General features: G+C 40.9%; 1 protein-coding gene across 1 annotated transcript in view; it reads left to right on the forward strand.

Moving 5' to 3' along the window:
• The first annotated feature begins 268 nt into the window (after nt 1–268).
• LOC138163341 (glycosyltransferase 1 domain-containing protein 1-like) overlaps nt 269–15,953 on the forward strand; it is a 107,379-nt gene continuing 91,694 nt past the window's right edge. Inside the window, exon 1 of the mRNA XM_069091105.1 lies at nt 269–420. Coding sequence (XP_068947206.1) covers nt 353–420 — 68 coding nt within the window. The 5' untranslated portion in view covers nt 269–352. The remainder of the gene's footprint in view (nt 421–15,953) is intronic.

The raw sequence follows: 15,953 nt of genomic DNA on the forward strand, positions 1-15,953 counted from the left end.
ACCAGGGGCCGCTCGTGCTCTCAGAGATGCTCGATGAGCTGGGAGCATCCCCGGATCACCTCCCCCCCTCCCCTATCCCATTCCTTCCGATTGGTACTGGCCGCGCCAGGGATGGAAGGCTAGCGCAGAGCCCGAGGTAGACCCTGGGGAAGGATCGCGCACTCCCCCAGGTCTCACAGCGCACAGTCTCCTAGCAACATGAGGGGTCCGAGGGGGCTGGGTGAGGGGCTTATCTAGGGGAGGGGACGGGGCCGGGGCTGGAGGCGGGGCCGGGGCCGGGAGCGGTGCTGGGAGCCGGAGCCGCGGCCAGGCCGGTCCATGGCTAGGGTTCCTTGCGTTCCCGGCTGGCACCATGCGGATCCTCTTCCTGGCCGTGCTGCGAGCGAACACCGGCAACGCCGTGACGGCCGCGCGGATCCGGTACGTGCGGGGAAACGCGGGGGCCGGAGGGGGGAGGAGGAAGACGAGGAGGAGGAGGATGCGCAGCCCGGTTCAGCCCGGCCAAAGTTCCCAGGGCCCAGGAGGCCCAGCTCCCAACTAACCGAGCTAGGAGGGCCCCTGGAGCCGCTCTGAGGACCCCTCACCCTAGCCCATTAACGTGCCTTGTGCCTTCCAGCCATTATGAAGCCAATCCCTCTCCCCCGTATATACTTTCTCCCATTAATCGCCCCTCCAAAATGCACCCTGCTCTGCCCACCGATGTGCCTTCTGCCTTCCTCTGTTAGTATGCTCTTACTCCCATTTATATGCTCTCTCCCCATTAATGCACCTTCCCCTTACCCATTGATGTGCCTCCCCCCATTAATGAAGGCATCCTTTTCCTCCAATAACACATTGCCTCTTATGGCCTTCTCATTAATGCACCCCTTCCCTTCCCAAAATGCACCCTTCTGCTCATTAATGTGCCTTTTGCCCCCTTGCCTTTGATGTGCCTTCCTCCTATTAATGAATCTTCTCCTTCCAATAATGTACCTTTCCCTTATTATTAATATACCTTACGCCCTTCTGCCATTGATGTTCTCCCCATATGGCCTTCCCCCATTGCACTTAATGTACTTTATGCCCTCCTTCCATTAACCTACCCCCTAATAATATGCCCTTCTTCCTCCAATAGTACACCCTACCCCTGCTCATTAATGTGCCCTTCCTCTCATTAATATATACCCTCTTCCCATTAAGGCCTCCCCCACAATAATATACCTGTTTTCCCAATGATATGTATTCTCCCCTGTTGTCATTAATATTGCCTCTACCACTAATATGGCCTTCTTTCCATTAATATTTCCTCTCCCTATTAATGCATCTTCCTCCCTACAATAATACATCCTCTACCCAACACATTAATATGCCTAATCTTTTCCCCCTCTTCCCTTAGGATGCTTCCTCCTGCCCTTAATGTACTTTCAACCCTCTCCTATACCCGCGACTCTTAAAATGCCCTTCATCCTGTTAAATTACCTTCCTTCCATTTATCATGCTCCTTTCTCCATTAATGCATCTCCCCCACTTCTTCATTAACACACTCTTAATTTGGGTCAACTCTATATTAATTCATCAAGAAAAAGAGGCAGACAATATATAAAGAGTCAGGTAGGAAACCAGGAAGACCTGACTTTGAGTTCTGTCAAGTTCGCTGTGACCTGGGACAAGTACTTACCTCTCTTGATGCTAGGTCTAGGCAACTGTTCAAGACAATATGTACCACAGAATGTGCCCTACTGTGTTTCCCCGATAATAAGACACTGTCTTATTAATTTTTTTGGAAAGAAAAACACCAGAGGGCTTATTTTCAGGGGAGGGCTTACGTTGTCCTCCCTCAGCTCTCCTCCGCGGCACTGCTCTCAATGGCGCCAGCAAGCAAATCACTGGGGAAGAACAGGATGAAGCGCTCACTGCTGCAGCTCTGATTGGATGCAGCTTGGAGCGCGGGGCATGCGTTTCAGGGGGGAGGAAGGGGGGATGGTGCATACAGAGGGTACCATAATGTAGCGTGTAGCGCAGGGGATCACCTTCTCTACAGTAGCAATCTCAATAGGGCTTATTTTAGGGGGAGGGCTTATTTTAGAGGAATCTTACACAGTAAGGGGAGGGCTTATTTTCAGGATAGGTCTTATTATCAGGGAAACACGGTACTAGCTTTGGAAGAGGGTCTCTCTCTCTCTCTCTGTCTGTCTCATTCTCTCCCTCCTTCCCCCTATGTGATGCTGTAGATAGAATAATACTTACTGAGCTTGGAAGACTCATCTTCCTGAGTTCAAATCCATCCTTACTGTGTGACTCTGGGCAAGTCACTTAACTCAGTTTTCCTCAGTTTCCTCTTCTGCCAAATGACCTAGAAAAGGAAGTGGCAAACCACTCCATGATCTTTGCCAAAAATATCCAAAACGGGGTCATAGAGAATCAGATACTACTGAAACATCTGACCAACAAAAAGAAAACATGTCTATTTATAGAAAGTAAGCTCTCTGAGGATAGAACTATTTCCTTTTTGTATTTGTCTTTCCAGGGTCTAGCATTGTTCCTGGCAAATGTTTTTTTTTTTCTTTTTAGAAGAGGGGAAGGTAGGGCAATTGGGGTTAAGTGACTCGCCCAAGGTCACATGGTTAGTTTTTTGTGTTGTGTCTGAGGTCAAATTTGAACTCAGGTCCTCCTGAGTCCAAGGCCAGTGCTCTATTCACTACATCCACCTAGCCACCCCACAAATGTAGTTTTTAAGAAATGTTTGTTGATTGATCAAGTGAACACTATGATTCCTAGCAGGACTGATTTTAAAAATTAATTAATTTATAATAATTAATAATCCAGTGCATTTATCATGTGACTTTGATTTTTTCTACAAGAACATGAGAATCTGTTCCATACAAAATTTTGAAAAGCATATACTATATTGTAAAATGTAGTAATAGCATTGCTTTACTGATCTGTATCCTCTCTTGAATTTTCCTTTTATTTTTTATAGTGGGTTTAAAAAAATTTATATATAATACATTTATATCTATATCTATATATTTTTTCTCTCTTCTGTTCTAGTAGTATATAGGTTCTACTGTCCCTGGTGATAGAAAGACCAAAACAAAGAAATCATTACTACCATAAGGATTGGCATGTGCTTCAGGATCTCCCTGAGTGTGTTTGCTTGCTTTCCCTTTGGGGTCCCAGTGTGTAGAGAGCCATAGATTTAGAGCTGAAAAGGACCTGAGAAGTGCAACCTTCCCATTTTATTGATGAAACTGAAGCCCAGAGAGAAGTGACTTGTTCAGGGTCACATGGGTAGTAAGTAGGGTGGTTGGGATTTGAACCTAGGCCTTCTTTTTTCCAAATTCAACATTCTACCCAGCAAAGATATGACATTTCGTGGTGAAGAAGCATGTATAGAGTATAGAGTTACATAAATACAAAATATGTACAAAGTAATTTCAGCCCCCACCTCCCATTAATGTTCCTGCCTTCCCCTTTGACATCTTACCCTTGTAGCATCTAATGAGGAAAAAATTGTAAGATCATACCCTTGGAAGTGGAAGGGACTTTGGAAGCCAGTTAAGCCCAACTGTCTGATTTTATAGATGAAGAAATTGAGGGCCATAGAGGGGGAAGATAATTAATTGCTCGTTGTCAGAGTGATAGTGGGAAATTAGGTGACACAGTGGATAGAGTACGAGGTCAGGAAGACCTGAGTTCAAATGTGACCTCAAATACTAACTGTGTGACCCTGGGCAAGTCCCTTAATCTGTTTGCCTCAGTTTCCTTATCTGTAAAATGAGCTGGAAAAGAAAATGGCAGTTCACTCCAGTATCTTTGCAAAAGAAAATCCCAACTAAGGTCATGAAGAGTCAGATTTGATTCAAAAATGAACAATAAACTTTCAAAGAACTTTCCCCTAAGATTTCTTAGTTCAACTGTCTTTAGAATTTAGGACTTGAGGACTTAGAGAGCCACAAGTTCCCCACCTGGGACCTAAGAGAAAAGAGTTTCAAGGAAAGGAGGGAGATCTATAGTGTCAAAAGCTTGCAGAGAAATCAGAAGGGATGAGGATCGAGAAAAGAAAAAAATTGGTTTGTTAATGAAGAGATCACTGGTAACTTTGGGAAGAGTAGTTTTGGTTGAATGATGAGGTTATAAGTTAGGCTGTAGAGAGTTTAGGAAGAGAGTGAATCTCCACATTATATAAGAGGAAATAGACCTTGCAAGTTCTTCTAGTAGGTTTGCCTGGATTAGATTTGATGTAAATAAAGTTGGTTTATAAATAATACTGACAACATTTATTTTGCATTAGACAGAGCTCCAGGTCTGGATTCAGGAAGTCTCATCTTCTCATCTTTCTGAGTTCACACCTGGCCTCAGACACTTACTAGCTGTGTGATCCTGGGCAAGTGACTTCACCCTGTTTGCCTCAGTTTCCTCATCCATAAAATGAGCTGGAGAAGACAGTGGCAAACCAATCTAGTATCTTTGCCAAGAAAATCCCAAATGGGGTCATGAGTCGAGTCAGAAGGACTCAACAACAAAAGCTCTTTTGGCCTCTCACCTAAAGGGCTTTGCCTGTTTGCCTCAGTTTTTTTTTTTTATTTGTAAAATGAGCTGGAGAAGGAAATGGCAAACCACTCCATTAACTTTACCATGAAAACACCAAATGTCATCATAAAGGGTCAGATGTGACGGAAAAACAACTAAACACACACACACAAACACAGGAGTACTTAAGCCTTTTTTTTTCTTTTGGTCATGGACTTCCTTGGCTACATGCAAATATAAGGCATTATCATTACTATTAGAAGTCCCCAGTGCAGTTAAATGATATTATTTCCCTAATATTAGCACTTGGTTTTAGAATAAAATATTTCATTCTTGTCAAATCCTTCTTTAAAATTATTTTTGTCTTTTTGGAGATGATCATGACCTGTTTGAGAAAGGAGAATTTTATCCAACAGAAACAAAAGCATTTAATGAAATATAAAGAGCATCCATCTGAAGTATACATTTGAAAAATAATCCAAAACTTGTGAAATATTATGAAGTTTAATCTGGAATATCTCATTTGCTTATTACAACATCCTTGTGATAGTAGAAAGATCCCAGGTGTTGAGTCAGAAAGCTTGAGACCTAAAATTGGTTTGCTTACTTAATTACTTCATTGTCATTGGGCATACCACTAGGAATTGTTGAATGTCAGAACTGGATGGGTACTGGCCCCTAATGGTCCTAAATCTGTGATCCTCTGCTCTTATAAAGCAGCATCTTATAAAGATGCAGGATACTGGGAATCTAAAGACAAACATGAAATCACCCCTGGCTTCAAGAAGCTTCTATTCTATCAGGGAAAAAAATGTGTGCATGTGTGTATAAAGATACAAAATATATATAAGGTAACTTTGGATAAAGGGTCCTAGGTGGCACAGTGCACCGAGTGCCAGGCCTGGAGTCAGGAAGAATCATCTTCCTGAGTTCAAATCTAGCCAAAGACACTTAATAGCTGTGTGACCCTGGGCAAGTCATTTAACCCTGTTTGCCTCATTTTCCTTATCTGTAAGAATTGCTGTGGAGAAGAAAATGGCAAACCACTCTAGTATTTTTGCCAAGAAAACCCCAAATGAGGTCATGTAGAATCGAACACGCCTGAACAACCACAAAACTTCTGGGTGAAAGCACCAGCTTCTGAAATAATCAGGAAACACCCCAATTTTCTGGTGAAGAACAAAATATGAGTACTCTGCATCTTAGGCACAAGCCTGTCAGAAACAATTTTTAATTAATTTAATTCTAATCTAAATTTAATCATTGTTGTGCCTGAGACAGAGAGAAATGTCCCAACCACAGAAAATCCCTCTTGTCCTCTGATATGTTCAATATGCTATTAATACTGAGTCATTTTGGACTCTGCTATGCCCTGTTAGCGAGAATCATGAATCCTCTGAAGTGATCACGTGTGTTCAAATTCAGATTATTCAGAGAAGTTGTAATGTTTGGAAAATATGGTGATTTGTTTGAGCTCAATGGAAATATGCAGTGCTAATTTGAATAATTCCCCCATTTCAGGGGGATTCATTATGGGAACCTGACTCTTAGCATTTATAGGAATAAAAATGTTAATATGACAGTATTCACATTGAGGTTTGTAAAACACTTACCTTAACTGTTCCTCACAACAAACCCATGAACTAGGTGCTATTTTTATACCCATTTTATAAATGAGGAAACTGAGGCTGAGAAGTTAAGTGACCTGTCCAGGGTCATAGGACTAGTAAACACATATTTGAGGAAGGATTTGAATTCAGGGCTTCCTGCCTTTATATCCCAATGTCTTACTGCAGTGCTACTCAACTGCCTCAAAACTGAACAAGGAAATCTTGAATAGGGAAAATTTCACAGTGTTATTTACAGAGTTAAGGGTTAATCTACTACTACATTTCATAGAACAGTAATCACTTTCAAGAAACTCCTGGAGAATCATTGTCCTGGGCAGCCAGTTGGTATAGTAGCTGAGAGCCTTGGCCCTGGAGTCAGGAAGACATGAGTTCAAATCTGGCCTCAGATACTTCCTAGCTATGGGATCCTGGGCAAGTCACTTCATCCTGTTTGCCTCAGTTTCCTGATTGGTAAAATGAGCTGGAGAAGGAAATGGCAAACCAGTCTGGTATCTTTGCCAAGAAAACCCCACATGGGGTCATAAGACTCAACCGCAAAAACTAAAGGGCTCTCCCAGAGATGGTCACTGGTGACCTAAAGAGACTAACTCTCTGATCAGTACCCTAATCCCTTCCTAGAAATGAGGAAAGAGGGTATTGGATCTTGGATTGGATCAGATTTGGAGAGTGGGGAGTAGGACCTTGTTCTACAATTGATAGTAAAGAAAGATTGGTAATGGGTTTCTTCTTCACATTAGTCCAACTATCAGACTAGTATATTTTTATAAGGGTGTGTGTGTGTGTGTGTGTGTGTGTGGTGGGGGAAGAGGAGGCTTTGCTTCTACATTTGGAAATAAACTAGGGATTCTACATTGCATAGTCAAGGTATACTTTAAGCATGATGGCCAGACTAAGTAAAGGCAGAGAGATGGGAGGACTGTATATCCATAAATCAATCAACAAGTCAAATTAAATCAGCAAACATTTATTAAGTGCTTACTATGTGCCACATACTGTGCTAAGTGGGCACCTAGGTGGCATAGTAGATAAGAGTGCTGGACCAAGAGTTAGGAAGACTCATCCTCCTTAGTTCAAATCCAGCCTCTGACACTTACTAGCTGGATGACCCCGGTCCAGAGTGGAGAGAGCTGTCTCCCAAATCGCTGGGGTTTTCGCAAATGTTGTCAGAGATTTGAAGAGGGTGCCCTCTCTACAACTACCACAAGCTCTGGCACACTGGAGTTTCTCACACCAGGACTACCACCCAAGACAGTGACCCAGATCCAAGCAGGTCAAAGCAGGAGCAATTACCCTCTGAATGGTCACTTGGTCCCCCTAAGATCTGTAGGCCAGGAGCTTCAGAGGCAGCCACGTGGCTGCGCCTCCACCACCTCTCACCCCGGGGACAGGGACCAGACCTCGCTCTTCTGTTACCCGGTTCCAATGGAGTTCCCCACTGACTTTTTATTTTCTCTTTGGTGTTTATGGGTTGAGGAGTCTGAAAACCACTACAGCTGCCGGTGATTCACTCTCCTAAAGTCTGCTCCAACCAGTCTGCATTGCTGGTTGGGGCTACCCCTGGTCTGGGCTCACATGGCTCACGCGGGAGTTGGCTTCCAACTTGGTTCGATGGACCCTTCCTGTTGGCCTGCCATGCTGCTTTCAGCAGGCAATTTGTTTCTCCCTGTCATGTTGTAGGTTCTGTAGCTCTAAAATTTGTTTAGAGTCATAATTTACAGGTATCGAAGGTGGTTGGTGCAGGAGCTCACGCAATTAATTTCCTGCTTCTTCTCTGCCATCCCTTTGAAGTGAGTCTTTACTCTAGTAGTTGTAGTTGAGAATTATGTTCCTCTCTGTTCTTTTTGTTAACAAAAAGGAGAGATATCTCCTCTAGTGTTAATGATTTAGATTCAATGTTTTCCCATTTATTTGACCTGAGTTTTTGTTTTCTTTGGTGGTGGTGTTAATAAGGTACAGGCTCTGGGAACCCCCTTGAACTCTCCTTGAATCTTCCCACATGAGGCATTTGTCTGAGGCCATAAGGCTTTCATTGTAGCTTGGCCCAAATCTCTTTTACTCAACCTGGTTTAGCCCTCCTTAGTCCAGCTACTTCTATCCTTGATCCTCCCAAAATATCTATGCCCAAATCTGTTACCCTTAAACTAGCCTAGCCCTGTGGCACAATACTATTCTCTCATGTTCTTATTCTGTATTTTTTTGGGGGGGGGACTGGAGTCACTTTTTGGCTCTTCTCTTTGTCATGGGGGAATATACCTGAACCTAGGAGAAGAATTGCAGGGTCAAAGAGTATGGATAGTTTTTAGTAACTCTTTCCTCCTATTTCAAAATTGTTTTTCCCAACTTTTGAATCATTTCACCAGTGAATTTATATGCTTGTTTTCTCACAGTGGGTTGGATGCTTCCCCCCCCCCCTACAATTTTCAGTGACTCAGCCGTGCCCACCCAAAGGGGTGATCTGGAGTCCACTCTAACCTGCTTACAAGAGCCAACTGTTTTCAGTATGAGAATTCATATCTTAGAAATCTAATTTTGAAGCAGTTGCTAAAAATTCAGGCTTAATTATTTTTGTTTTGTTGATTGTCTAGACATAAAATATTAATAATTCCGATTAAATTTATAAGTGTGCATGCATTTTTTTTCTGGGATAGCCCAGTTGTTATAAACATTTATCAGCACATCCATCTGTTGCTCATTAAACATTACTTGAGCTCAGCTGGAGTTTATAGAAGACTTAAGGAAGGGTTCGTCACTACTTTGCAGATCGGGTAACTCTAAGTTAATGATGATGATGATGATGATAAAGGATCTGGGTGGGATTAATGAGTGTTTAAGCAGTTTGGAGTGAGCCTAAGCAGTTTGGAGTGAGCCTGGTGTCTTAGTGAAAGATAAGTTTGGGGTGGGTCAAGAGAGACTGTGGTGAAAAGACTGTCTACTAAGCTAATTAAATGATCTAGGTGGGCCAGATGCCTTGGGCCGCTGATCTGGGCTACTGAAATGAATGAGAACATTCAGTGGCTGAGATGCTTTCAGAGACATGATCTTTTCCTTTAGGAAACCTCATCAGGTTCACTTATTCATTCAGTGAACATTTACCCAAGTCTCCATGAAATACAGTCCTGTATACTGAACCCTAGTAGGGAAGGTACTTAAAAGACTTGTGTTTTCATCTTTGAGGAGTCTCTCTCTTGCAGTATAGATCACATAAACCATTTCGAGTTTATTGGAGTCAAGCCTATTCAAGATAGTGAACGTGGCTGCAAAATTCTGCCCACTCTGGCCATCTTGGAGATGACCCTCTCTGATTTTAAGCTGTTCATCAGAAACTGTTACCTGCAGCTTCTTAGTCTTTATTGGACCTCACAGAATGCAGATTCTGTGGCTCCACAGGACCCTCCAGTTCTGAGGTTCTGTGACCTGTATTCAGGTCCTTTTTATACTCTCTCTAGATATTGACCCACTCCTTGGAAATACAGTTGGAATGAAAAATGACCAGTGGGAAGAAACAAATAGATCTTAGTTCCACAGGAGAACCATAGAATTAAGTTGTGGAGGAAGAACAAATCTCTTGCACAAATGTGAGAGAGCAATGATTAGCAGCTGGAGAGTCCTAGGTTTAAATGTTAACTCTGCCAATTACTACCTGTGTTACTTTTAGCAAGGTGGTCGGGCTAGTTGATCTCAAAGGTCATCTCTGATCCCATGAAAGCTCTGTGTATTTGAAAGTACAACATTGGATGATTTACAATTAAACCCAACCCAAGTTGTCACCAGAAGAACCATAGTGAGAAAGGGATTTAGCCCTTTTGGTGATTGCATAAGAGTATAGTGTTTAGGAACCATGAAATGGCCTTCCTTTTAAAGCAATACTAGTATGCCTTTGTCCCTTGTGTCATACCTGACATTGAATTGGTAGAACCTGGAAAGGATATAGAAGAAAACAAATACACACATATACATACACACACACACACACATATATATGTATATATATATAAAATGGTTGATTCAAATGCCAGGAATATCCCTTTAAGATTCTAAAGTAAATTTCCAACAGTGGAAAAGGCATTGGATGAGGAGTTGGATGTATGATCTTCATCTTGGGCTGCTAATAATGGCCTTGGGAGGTGGGAGGTGGGTGTCTCTTCATTTTTCTAAGCCTCAGTGGCCTTATCTTAGAAGTGAGGGGCTAGGGTTAACATTCTGTCAGCACCTTTCTAGCCTGAAGTTGTTACAGCTATGATTAAAGTGCTGGAAAACAGGAAAAAGTCAAAGAATTTTTAGGAGATTTTGCTGAAGGGAAGGTGAGTACAATGTTGGGAGACAGGGAGACATAAGAAAGATCATTCGAATGCAGAAGATGGTAAACTTTTGTTCTGCTCCCTCCTAGGAGACAGACTTTAATAGGTATTTTAAAAATGTGAAGCATTTTAGGTTTAAAAGACTCAAAGAAATCAATGGTCAGAAATTTCTGGAAAGAGTAGAATATAAGAAGTGAGTTAGAAGACCACCCCCCAATATTCCATTCTTTTTTGGGAGCCAAACTAGTTTCACGGTATTGTTATTCTTAAGGATATCACTATTGCCAGGCATTTACAAAGAAAGAAAAGACAATAAAAAGTTATTGGGATTTTTTGGGGGGAGGGACGAAGTTTTGTCTTTATATTTCTTGAGAGGATTAAAGTAGCTAGACAATTACTGTGCCTTTTTTTTCTTCCAGGAAACAGTAGCTGTATTTAAATCTAAAGGGAAATGCGACCTCATTTTTCAAAAAATATTAAGTATTGAAAAATAATCAGAGCATTTCTGAAGGAGAATTGATGGAACAAATAATTCAACAACAAACTATAGGCCTCTGTAAATGAACACTAAAAGCTTTGGTATTTGGTTCATTTTACTTGACTCTCTGACATAAAAGAAATAATGAATGGTGATACCAGCATTGGAATACTTTGGGGAGACCAGTGAGAGAAGACTTGGGGTTGTTAAAATGGAAAGGGAAAGAAATTGCCTTTTTTATGATTAGGAAAACAGAGTCAGCTTCAGTTTTTTCCTTATTTAGAACCAGGTTCTGAGAATGACACTGACTTCTCTTATTGGAAATGTGAAATCAATGATTTGGTACACAAATAAGCTACTTGTAGGAGCTCTGGATTTGAATTTGGGGGCACATGTTCATCTAGTTATGGTTCTGCCATTAACGTACCTCATGTGATCTTTGGGGCAGTCAGTTCTTTGAGGGCTAAGGAAATACCTGTATTCATGCAAGAGACACTTATTAAGCTCCTATTTCATACCAGGCACTGTGCTGGGCAATTGTGTTACATTAATAACAAAAATGCCCCACTGACTCATTGGATTCTTAGCTTCATTCCCTTTTCTCTTCTCCACCCACACATATGGAGAATGGCTATTGTTGGGATAATGTTACCCATATAGGATAACATCATTTGGAGCACGGCTCATTGAAAAGCTTTGTTCAGTCCTGTCCAACTCTTTGTGACCCCAATTGGGGTTTTCTTAGCAAAGATACTAGAGTGGTTTGCTGTTTCCTTTTCCAACTTACTTTACAGATGAGTAAGCTGAGATAAACAGGGTAAAGTGACTTTCCCAAGGTCATTTAGCACTAGTGTATGTTGGAGGCCAGATTTGAACTTATAAAGATGAGTTTTCCTGATTCTAAGTCCAGTGCTCTGTTTTGCCACCCAGCTGCCCATCTGAAGAGCTAGTTAGGTAAGAAGATGGCAGCCTTTTGTTCTGCCTCCCCATGGAAGACAGACTTTAAATAGTATTTTATTTTATTTTTTGCTTTTTGGAGGGCAGGGCAATTGGGGTTAAATGACTTGCCCAAGGTCACATGGCTAGTAAGTGTTAAATGTCTGAGGCCGGATTTGAACTCAGGTCCTCCTGACTCCAGGGCCAGTGCTCTATTCACTGTGCCATCTAGCCACCCCTTTAATTAGTATTTTAAAAATATGAAGCATTTCAGGTTTAACAGACCCCAAAAAAGTCAATGGTCAGACTTTGTTGGTCTGACAGCAAATGGTCAGAAATTGTTGGAAAGAATAGAACATAAGAAGTAAGTTAGAAGACCTTCTCCCCCTCAGTATTTTTGTTTCTTTGATAATAAGTTTGTAAACTAGGTTATTTTGCCTAATGAATTTGATAAGCTTCTTTATCTCCTAAGAATGTCTGTCTATCATCTGTCTATCTCTCCACCTATCACTCTGTCTATTCATTCTCTCTCTCTCTTTGTCCATTTGTCTCTTTTTCTGTCTGTCTGTCTGTCTGTCCGTCCATCCGTCCATCCATCCATCAATCCATCCATCCATCCATCCATATATTTTATAGTTGAAGAAACTGAGGCCCAGATAGGTTAGTGCAGAGCCTCATAGGTAGGAAGGGCATGAAGCATGATTTGAAAGCAGGCTTTCCTGATTCTGGATCCACATCTCTAGCCATTGTACTCTGTACATTGTACTTGAATTGAATATCTAAATTATGCCTTAAGAGTTTTTCCTCATATTGAAGGACCATGTAATAGAGAATATCAATACTTGAGAACAGTACAATATCCAGAGTTAAGGAGCTGACAAAGCAGATACTTCACGGGTGATTATTTGCATCCCTGAAAGATTTTGCAATTTTAAGCAAATTTCCTGTAAATAGGAACATTCCTTGTGAATTTCAGCATATTTATAGGTCTATTTATTGGTTGACAGAAAGAGTAGGGACCAAGCATCTGAACATGGAATGAGCCAGTGCTGACTGCTGATCAATCAGAAATTAAAGCGCAATCATGTCCTACATGATCAGTCAATAGGGAAATGAAATTAGAATCACAAAAGCCTTTCTATTCCATTTGTCAGGTATCATGATAAAAAGTTGTTGCTAGTAGCTTCTTAAGGGGAATAAAATGTTTGTTCTCCTGATTTCTTTGGAAAAGAGAACTCTCAGGTGAGAAATGCAAGTCAGTACCTTCTTTGAAATTTGTACTTAGAAAACAAAGGTTAAATGACTCAGCCAGAGTTTTGTGGCCAGTATGGGTGGGTCAGAGGTGGTGTTCTACCTCCCCATCATATTTATTCTTCTTCTTTACTACTGAGCTACAACACTGGCCACATTTAAACCTGCTACCTTCCTTACTGCCTTAACTATTTAACTTCCTGTTTGGAGAGAGAGAAAGAGGGAGGGAGGAAGGGAGACAGATACAAAGAGATAAACAGAGACAGAGACAGGCAGAGAGAGGGAGAGACAGATAGATAGAGAAATGGATAGATAGAGCATTGATGGCACACATCCTGTGTGCCAGGCACTGTGTTAACTACTGGGGATACACATATGTGCAAACAAGATAGTTCCTTCCCTCAAGGAGCTGACATTTCAGCAAGAAGAAGACAATATGTAAAGGAGAGCTTGAAGGAAGAGGGTACCATGAAAGGGCAAGATGGCTGCAGGAGGAAGACCTGAAGTTTGGAGAATGAGTCTAGAGAATCATGAGTGGGTACCCACCAGGAATAGCGTTTGGGGCAGAGATTCATCAGTAGAATGGAGCAGAAGGAATAGTTGCCAGTATGTTGGAAAATAGGAAATAGAACAAGAGAAATGGTGACCTTAGGAAGAACATTTGAACAGCATAACCCTTCTAATTTCCTTATAAAATGAGAATGGTGGCCCATGTTTCAAGGTACCTATTTATACCTGAGAAAGTTATTGATAAAAAGAAACTACCTTTCTGTTTCAAGCAAACAAAAAGGATTTTCTCTTTTCTTGTTCTCTTGCTCCATTCTTAAAAAAAAAAGTTTTGTTGATGTATTTTGTTTCTTTATACCATCATAATTTTCCCAAGTATCCCACTCCATTTTCCTTCTAGAGCCAGTGTATGTAACAAAAAGCATTTTTAAGACCAAAAAAAAAATTAAATAAAAATAAAGAAAAAAAACCCAGGAAGAATCTGAATAACTATCAAGACATTGAAAAAGTCTGTGAAATCACTTGTGGGCATCCTACCCATACCAAGTAGTGGGGCTGGGGAGCAGCTTCTTATGTCTCTTCTTTCAAGTCATGCTTATTGTTTAATTTTGCAACATTCACTTTTGATGTTTTTAATACTCCTTTCCATTTACAGTCTTGTGTCTATTGTTTTCTTGACTTTGCTTGCTTTACTCTGCATCATTTCATATAGATCTTTCTAGTATTCTTTCTATTCTTCACATTCAGAATTTCTTACAGCACAGTAATATCCTATTTCTTTCATATGTCATAATTTGTTTAACGATTTTCCAATTGATGAATTTCTATTTTATTTTCACTTCTTTGCTATCACAAAAAGTTCTTTTATTTGTTCAGTAGCCTCGTTGGGGATATAAACGCAAATTCCAAATAGAATCTCTGGGCCAAAGGGTATGGACAATTTAGTCACTTTATTTGTATAATCCTTAATCACTTTCCCAAATGGTTATACTGATTGACAGCTCCAACAACAATGTACTAGTGTCCCTATCTTCTCATAACCCTCCAACATTAACTATTTCCCACCTTTTGTCATCTTTCCCAATTTTCAGAGTGTGAAAATCCAGCCTTCTCTTGATTTCCATTTCTCCTATTATCTTGCTTAATTCTTAGTTCTTCTTCCAGCACATTCTCTAGAGTTGTGTTTCTAGAGTCTAGACTTAAGAATGTGATAGAAATTAGAAGAGAATCCGGTGTGATATGATGGTTTAAGAGCATCTCTTTCACTTCAGCTCAATTCTTTGTGTAGTGAGTGCCTACTGTGCCTAGTTCAGTGCTAGATGAATAGGGGAGTGGCAGAGAAGCAGGAGACATGGACATTGCTTTCAGGTAACTTACCATTTCTTTGAGAATCAAGACAAATGCCCATGACAAGACAGTCAAGAACATTTGATTAAATTCTTTAGGGATCAATGTCTTGGAATTGTATAGTCATCCAAAGAAGGCAAAGATGAATATATGCTAGAAGAGCTGGGGGGAAAAAAACAAACTATGGAGTAAGTTGAGCTGTGAAGATTGGCTAGGAGGTAGCTAAATTGAGAGGAGGGAGAATTTGTTGCGAGTTGTGGGAAGAGCATGGACAGAGGCCTGGAGATGGATAGTCAAGAAACTGGACTTTTAGAGTAGAGACCTCCTATTGCTGTGGACTGCTCAGTGTCCAGCACTAAACATGGTCAGAGAAGTGAATAAGAAATGACCAGACCATGTGGGTAGAAGAACCATGAACTCCATTTATTGATTCTTAGTACAAGGTTTTTATAGAGCAATGAGACAAATGAACAGGACTCAAGTTTTTTTTTATCATTATCTTAGTCTGTTATATCCTGGAAATATCACAGAATAGATAATTTGATAAGGATTTGTTATCTAAGTGACTAAAGTCTTGGGATAAAACCTTTGATCTAGTCCTCAGGTATCTCCTAATGCAGCTGCAGTCATAAACGGATACAATTGAGAACAGACTTCAAAGCCAAAACTGCAGTCATCAAAAGACATCACGTTTAGAGCTGACCACCCAAAGATTACTGAGTGCTGAATCAAATATTTTGGCTCTCAATAACCAAAATCTTGGGGTAGAGCCTATTGGTCTCAGAACTCAAGTAACATCCTTATAAGTGTAATGCATAATGAAGAATTTGGGAGCAAGCTTAACAAAAAAACCGCATCTCAAAGAGCTCTTATATTAAAGCACACTATTAGGATTATTATCTGAGTCCTGAATCAGGCCTCTTTGGCTCCCCACATCTTATCACAGAATTGTAGGATGGATAGGTACAGTAAGGTGAGATTACAGACTTGGAA

This window comes from Petaurus breviceps, unplaced genomic scaffold, assembly GCF_028583685.1.
Source record: "Petaurus breviceps papuanus isolate PSGF00001 unplaced genomic scaffold, PetGlider_PUasm1.0 100, whole genome shotgun sequence".
Taxonomy (NCBI): Eukaryota; Metazoa; Chordata; class Mammalia; order Diprotodontia; family Petauridae; genus Petaurus; species Petaurus breviceps.